We start from the raw sequence: 8,182 nt of genomic DNA, 5'->3' as shown, positions 1-8,182 counted from the left end.
ATGCGAGGGCTGAACAAAATTTGCATCCATATTTACATAAATACTGCTATCACTATGGTTTAGACTGGAAAAGAGTAAGTTCTTAGTCTGACCCCCAGTTTTCACACACTTCTGACTTTCCAAAACATTCACCTTAGAGGCTGAAATATTCCATGCTAGGTCCATATTTAGAGGATGTTATTTATTTTAAAAGATCAAACCACACTCCTTCAGCCATTTTAGACTCTCAGAACTCACCACACAATGAGATGCAAGAAAGAACTTAAGGGAAAAAAAAAAAAAAAAAAAAATCAATGACAGCAACACGTGTGAGTTGCCACGTATTAAACCTGTAAATTAACATTCTTGTTAGAAAGATAAGTAGCCTGAGTTCAGGAATAAAGTCACATCCAGATGGCAAAGTTAATGCAGAGTAGGTATGGTGTCCATTTACACACCAGCTGCTCCAGGTTAGCTACTTCTACAGTTTCTGTCATGAAGATCTCAGTAGCATCACTGGATTTCAATCCAGTTGGTGGCAGCAACAGAAAATGGGAACACAGCTTCACATGATATGGTGGGGATCAACCTCCACGTAACACTAGTTTTCTATGTTCCGAATGCAAAGCCTATGAAATATTTGTGATATGGAAGGTGCATTGCACCAGTCTGTCCAAACAGATTAAAATGAAAACGAGCAACTGTTCCAAGTGACTAGCACATTATGGTTGTAAGTTCTCAACCAAAACTGGGAAATAAGTTTCTTCTGTGAAGTCAGCTATACTGAACATTTGTAATAATTTGGTTTTATTTCAGATTCCAAGTTAAATAAAACCTGTATTATTTGCTATGACTAAACATGAATAACTGCCAAACATTTAGAAAACCTGAGTGACCACAGAAAATTCCAGCCCAATAGGGCCAACAAATAAGGAAATACTAAAATATCATTAAAATTTGCCTTTATTTTTCTTACAGGAGAATTCTACACAAACCAAGGTGACTGTTTTACAAGACTCTTTTCCCAATATACTAAATTTTCAAGAGGATCATGAACAGTATAAAACTGTAAATAACTTTTCCTGTTGAGGGCTACAGCAAAGTTTCTTCAGTTGTTGTAATCTTGGAGAGCCTGAGCCATGAAAAGCTTGCCCAAGTTCTGTGCATTAAACTCCTTAATATTCTGGCAGTAGGTATTAATTTGACCTGTCAATAGGAAAGAAGAGTAAACCCTTGTCAGTTTTGAAATTCAGGAAGACATCTTAGAACATAATTTTTAAAAAGCCAAATGTGCATGAATCATTTAGGATTTAGATAGAAGCAATCAAAACAGCTCAACTACTCTACTCTTAGGAATTTTACATTTTCAGTATTCCCAAAAAGATTTGGGAAGAAACTAAATTAGCAAAATAGGTAAAGTGGTATGCTCAAAAAAACCTTAATTTTCCTACAATTCTATTACGTACAACTTCTGAAGAGACGTATGACAATAGAAAGAATAAACAATTCTTGCTGCTGTATTGGAAACTTAATCAAATTCATTGTTCCATTTAGTTGCTCTAAAAATACAAGACTGAATTTCAGTTCTGTTCTTACACATCTGCTGTCCCTATTAAGGTATCTGTAACAAATATTTTTCAGTAGCAGATTGAAAATTGTGGTACTCCCGTTTGACATTTTGCTAGCCTTTTTTTCCACCTAATATTTCACTCCATTAGCTATTTCAGAAATCATCAGGGTACGAAGACTTGTCAGTGCTTTACAAATCAAACATGCCCATCAAAACATTTTTATACACGTACTGCTACAAGTTATTTCCCTTGTTAGCTAGGAATAGCAAAACATGAAGCCAGTTTCATCAAAATTAAGACTGTTTAGAAGGCCTATAAACTCTCAATTTAATGCTCTATTTGAAAAGTTTTTAAATGCCTCAGAGACAAAAAAGCTAAGTTTTATTCTTTATCCACAAACTTTACTTCATCTCAGCTGAAGTGGATGCTTTCAATTCTTCCCCTGACTATGGTAAAAGAACAAACAAAGAGTGCGCTTTGGCTGGAAACTGTTTTTTCCTTTAAGTATAATAGTTTTCAGTTCCTCCTCTTGTAAGAGATGATTCATCCTAAGCTATCACTTTCATAAAACACATGTGTACACACATACACACTTCTATTGCGTTTTTAAGCTATGCTAAAGCTGAGTGTTTAAATACTTTAATGCTGCTAAGATTCATTAAATGGTAAAAACTATCAAAACAATAGGTTTTTTTGAAAGACTCTGGAAGGAATAATAAATCAAGAACATTATTTCTTCTAAAAGCAGCACTTACTAACAGTCTGAAACAGTATTAATATTAAAATAACAATCTCTTGGTCAACCCAAAATGTAAGAGTGGTAGTTCAAATTCACTTTTTTTTTTAATGTCAAAGCACTCTTTTCTGTACACTAAATTACCAGGATTTTGGTTTAATTTTCTCTCAGTACAAAACAAGGTGATAGGTAACTGATCCAAAAAGGCTGCTATAGTTAAACAATTTGCTTTCTCATGACATTTTCCAAATTTAGATTACTTAGCAGGGCATCTAAGCTTTCTGCTCTCTGTTGCCATTGTGAGGTCCCACATACTCTTACCCTTCCAGAAGGCACAGGACAGGCGCTGACTTTTGTACCAAACTGTGGCTACGTACTGCAGCACACCAGTAAACTGAAGAAAATGGGGGGAGGGACACCCCTATACCTAAGCTTTGTTCCCATTTACATTTTCATTCACCTTGGGGTGCAGGAAGATGGGGATAGTTTCCCTAAAACTTTGGCCATAGAAATCAAAGAAATTATCCCAATTCTGTGTGAAATCAAAAGTAAAATCTTCTCAGCTCCTGCAACAGACAGTTCAACACCTAGGGATGTTATCAGTAACTCAGGGCTGCAGACGACTGCTCTGCTCTGAATCTGTAGTTCCAGCCCAAACAGCTTATTCCTGCCTCTTGTCTGTATAGCCCCCTAACTTCTGAGTTGAGGGACGACCTGGGATACAAGTGCAAGGAGCAGCTTATTGTCTGCAGTAGTTGCTACACCCATTTCTGCAGAAAGGCTGCTCCATGGGGCGTTTCTCCAGCTCTCCTTTAAAATCCCATTTTGCCCTCTCAGAATGGAGCCAGGAAGAGGCTCTGGCTGCTGGTCCTGCCCTTTCTCATGAACCCAGGAGGCAGAGATGGTCAAGCCAGAGCTAGGTACCACGGCAAAATAAGAAATAAAGGGAGAAAGTCTCCATAAATCAAGTTTAAAGCTTTATGCAGCCATTCTGGTTAAACACAGTGGCTTGCTTTCAAAAAACTACGTATGTTTGTATCTGCATGGGTAACATGCCTTTGTTACTTGCCTAGATGGTTTAAAATTCTTTTATGTGCAGAAGCTTACTTTCTATCAGAGGCATGGACAGCCTACTAGCAATAAGGTTGTTTTTCTTAGCTACCTTTATTTATTTTTTTTAATACTTCAGACACTAGGACTGTAGATCACACGTTGATAACACTGCCTTTGACCAAACAAAGGACAGTATTTGGAATACTACCAGTGCCAAAATATCACACCATAATGGCAAAGGTAATGAAAAATTAAGATGCTTTCTAAGGTAACAACTGCACTTTTTCCCAAGCTAACTTTCATGTATGAAAATATGAGTTGAAGAGGCTGCTAGAACATTACCTGCAATAAGGAGTGACTCCATTCTTGGAGGTGGCTGTGGTGGTTTAAAAAGTTTATTGATGTCCTCCTCAGGAAGAGGGGCTTCTCCTCGGCTTTGACGCTGTATATTTTCTTGCTGACGTCTCTGCTGGTACTGAAAATAAACCAACAGAAACAGAATGCAACAAGGCTTCCAAAGCAGAAAAAAGTTTTTCTTTTCAGATGCTCTTTACCTAACCAGCAAGTATCTTTTAAAAGTTATACTTATTCTGTGCAATTCAGTTTATTTCAAATAACACAAATGCAATTCACGGTTTATTTCAACTCACTGGTAACAAGTGGTTCCCCCCTCCCAAGTTGGCACTTTAAATAAGTGAGGCACTGGAAAATTATGTGGTACTGAGGTGGTGGGGTTAATTTTTAAAATTTTTTCATAAAATACTGTATCTGATGGAAAGAATACAGCGTGGTAGATAAAGGCCTCCATCTCCCCATGCAAAAACAGGAAAACAAGGTTGGAATATGTAGGTATAAGCCGCTGTTACCTCAAATAGTTATACAAACCAGAAATACTCAATTTTATGCAAGTTAAAGGTCAAAACAATATTAACGTGAAAGGGGAAGAGAACTTGATTAAACAAGGTATTTTAAGCCAAAAAATATTAACTCTAAACTGAGAACAAAGTGGTGGCTGAAACAAAGCATAATGGTTCATTTCTCCATTCCAGTTATTCAGATATTCTACCACTTTGATGTCATTTCTTTGTGCGTTACCAGAGGATATACTAGAGTAGCAGTTTGTAGAAATTATTCTGCCATTAAAAAAAAAAAATATGTATCAGATTTCTTTTCGGTGCCTCCTTTTGCCATGTAGATTACTCAAACTTTGTAAAAATTAAGGCAGACCATTTCATCAGCTACTGGATAAACATTTGTTCTTGCAGAATTACATACATTCAAAAACACATATGTGAGATTTCGTACTGTATGTCACAGCCAGGAATTAGTTGTAAGGTTTGTCTATGGAAGTCCTCACATTCAAACACAAAAAAATATTTAAAATAAACAGGCCAAAGAGTACGGGGTGTTTTCTCTCACTTACTTAAATGTATCTGTGCATAAGAGTCTGAAAACAGTTCATACTTGGTGGCATACTCAAATTAAGTAATTTTTTTTCCAGTAGTAGCGACAAATACATGTTTTTGGACAATGTTAAAAATAAAATCTTAAATGCCCATATTTGTATGTGAATTGCATGTAGTTTCTTCTTTCTTTGCATTACTCCATTCACTTCTCAGCAGTCTGCCTATTATTCTCTATTGAAATGGCTTGGTCTTAATCACAATTGCTCCATTTTAAAAATGAAGTTAAGACCACTAACTATGCTGCAATAAGCCACTACTAAAGCAGCTATAGTTAGTAAAGAAATGAAGTGAGACACCATGGAACCTACTTTGCTCTGCTTTTCAAAATAAATAGATCCCCTTGTTATTAACAAAAACCTTTGAAGTGGATGCCATCTTTCTATTCAAATTAGGCAGCAAAGGAAAATAAATGTTCTGAAGATAACACACATGAAGTTTCTATGTCCTCAGGAATTACAAAGCCAGGAGAGACCACTGATCATGTGCTGCTTCCCTAAAGTACTTGCTATTAAAGCTACACTTCAGTGAAAAAAAGCCAATTTTGATTTTAAAATAGTCAGTGATGAAGCATTTCACATGAACCACAGGTGCTCTTTTTAATAATTAGCTACTTTGTGTGGCAATACCTGCAATATTTTATCTTTAAAGTGGCCTGGCCCATTTTCAGTTGGCCGATATTGAAACTTGTCTGCTAGATTAAAGAGTTCAAATTTATTTTTCATGCAGGTACTTCTTGAGTAAGCAAGTCAGTTGTTAACTTAATTTATCATGTGAAATGAATTGCGTTCACTAAGATCTGCTTTCCAGCCTTTTAAATCACTCATAGTGCTTTTTTCCAATTTACCAGCATTCTTCTATAATTAGACACAGTATTGCTTTATCAAATGCAGCAACAGCAAATAAAGTAATACTGTCTCCAAATCACAAAATGGTTGAGGTTGGAATGGACCTCTGGAGGTCACCTTGTCCAACTCTTCTGCTCAAGCAGGGCCACCTAGAGCCTGTCTCCATACTCGGTATTCTCTAATCAGACTATTTTAGATTTTAAAGAGGCCCTTTGGCATCAGGAATTAAAAGTCAGCATCACCTAATCCGTATCACTATCTGCTGATACAAAACATGACTAAAATGTCATTTCCAATCAGAGAACAGTCCACTATCTTTTAAATATGGACTATGTTTCTTTATTTCTGGATGCATGGCTACATGTGATGGTATTAAAACACAGGTTTTTCCGGAAAAATTCACTTGTAGTTTCAGCTCTCATTTCATTTACTAAACCTCTAATCCCTGTGTCCACAGCATACTTATCAATGATTTTGGTTTACTATAAATCACTAACAAACACATAAAATAGCAAAGAAAGACCAATCCACACTACACGTCAGCAGAAGTGAATCCATTTGATAATTCCCCACTGACCATCAGATTTCATAAATCTACTTAATGGATATGTTTCTGTAAGAATTTTATCTTGCTTAGATCCAAATTCATCTGTCTTAGATAACACCACCCAAACCGTATTTTGTAGAAAAAAATCCTCTCATTCAGGTTTCCCATGTTACCAACCTGGTGTTTCTGCTGCTGCTGTTTGCTTACATTCCTCAGGTAGGTATTGTATTTAACGATGTCCTGGCTCATCTCATCCACTCTGTCCATCAGCAGCTGCAGACTCTTCCCTAGGTGATTACTGAAATACAGGAAACATTCATGAAAGATTGAATTTATTAAAAAAAAAAAAAATTAAAATTTAAAATTCATTTCAAGTCACTTGATCAGCATTTCTGCACTAATGGCACAGTTTTAAGTTCCTGGTTATCTTTGTTCATATTTTTATTTGATGATACTTTACATGGCATCTCCTCCTCTAGCATCTTTGCCACATTGCAAACACCATATTTAAGTGTTCTGGTCTTTGCAGTGAACCTCATGGTTATGAAAAAACAACGCCTTGCATGAATTTACTGCTATTACAGATGCAGGTCAAACATTTAAAAGAAAAAGTCTGATGCTTTTGTGACATGCAACCCTGAACAATGTTCCAGGAGATGTGTTGAAAGAGTTTGGTTTCAAGTTACTGCTAGCTTTTTCATGAATATTTAACTATCCCTCTGCAGGGATACTTCGGAACTCCATCTCATTAACTAGTCTATCAAACCATGCCTGGAAGTTCAGCAGACATCGCTTGATGTTCGCTGTTGAGAGAGAGTGTTGCGTCCAGTCCAGCCAGCCCCACATTCCATACCATAGGCAACATGGAAGCAGCTAGGCTGGGCGCGTTCAGTTCCAGTTATGCGATCTACTGCCTTGGCCAGACAAATGCAGTCTGTTAAACAACTCTTATTGTAACCATTTTTAGCAATGGATTCAGTATTTTGCAGGAATGTTCAACTTAAGGTATAGCTTCCAAGTTAAAGTTTTGGAAGTTTTTAGGTTGGTGCCCATGGAGACAGTATTCATCCTAAATTGTGTTTATAGGGTAGTGCAGTAAAAGAAGGATACTTACTGCTCTCTATTGATCCCTTTGATCAGAAGCTAGTTTATTGGCTCTGATCTAAGCCTTACCCAGTCCTACTTGGCTGAAGACCAATGACTCAAAAAAGCTAAACTCCATCCTCCTCCTCAACCGAAAGCCACTACTATCCATGAGAGTTTCCTTCAGATAAAAAGCTTGGTGCACTTCTATGTCAGAATCATATCCTTCGGTCACTGCTTCTCCGTGTTATCTGAGATTCTTTCTGCCTTTTACAATGCATTCCCACCATCCTACAGCCTATGGCCTGGGTAAACTAACTGGAACAGACAGGCATAAAGTGAAAAGGGTAATACTACGCACATCCCTTTTTAAGTGTAAATTATTCCCCAAATCCATAGAACTCACAGCTGGAGACAGAAGCTGGTAATATACCGAGGCACTAGAGGATACCTGCTGAGAATGTAGCTAAAGACACCCTTATCTCTGAGTACTAGGAAAGCTATTTCACTAGCTGAGCTGCCTGCTCACTGAACAAAAGGCTGTATCAGTAACTTCAGACCACAATTTATTTACAAGCCAGAGTTTTAAATCTCCGTTGCATACAGGGGCAGATGGTGAGGAGGACTTCAGCTACACAGCAGCAAGAGAGGCGCCACTATAATAATTATTTTTAAACTTCTTGGGGTTTTTTTGGTTGAACATTTCAAGCACATGATTTTTAGAACTGTGGAATATTGCCATGGCTAGGGGTGTGCATATTTTCAGTTTTTTATAGAGTTTATATTATACAGAGTTAGTGTTAGAACTGGATATTATCAGAAATGCCTATGTAGGTACACACTAATAGCCTTGGAGGGTATGTGGACATCAGGAATACATAATTATTTTACAGATAGTGTCC

General features: G+C 37.1%; 1 protein-coding gene across 1 annotated transcript in view; it reads right to left on the bottom strand.

Annotated features, from left to right (window-relative positions):
* Positions 1 to 924: 924 nt before the first annotated feature.
* EIF3H (eukaryotic translation initiation factor 3 subunit H) overlaps positions 925 to 8,182 on the bottom strand; it is an 88,240-nt gene continuing 80,982 nt past the window's right edge. The window contains exons 6-8 of the mRNA XM_030012245.1: positions 6,375 to 6,495; positions 3,682 to 3,814; positions 925 to 1,185 (exon numbers count right to left, since the gene is read on the bottom strand). Coding sequence (XP_029868105.1) covers positions 1,088 to 1,185; positions 3,682 to 3,814; positions 6,375 to 6,495 — 352 coding nt within the window. The 3' untranslated portion in view covers positions 925 to 1,087. The remainder of the gene's footprint in view (positions 1,186 to 3,681; positions 3,815 to 6,374; positions 6,496 to 8,182) is intronic.

The sequence above is a fragment of the Aquila chrysaetos genome, chromosome 4 (assembly GCF_900496995.4).
Source record: "Aquila chrysaetos chrysaetos chromosome 4, bAquChr1.4, whole genome shotgun sequence".
Taxonomy (NCBI): domain Eukaryota; kingdom Metazoa; phylum Chordata; class Aves; order Accipitriformes; family Accipitridae; genus Aquila; species Aquila chrysaetos.
The sequence above is the reverse complement of the archived record's forward strand: the minus strand, read 5'-3'. Positions and strand labels throughout refer to the sequence as shown.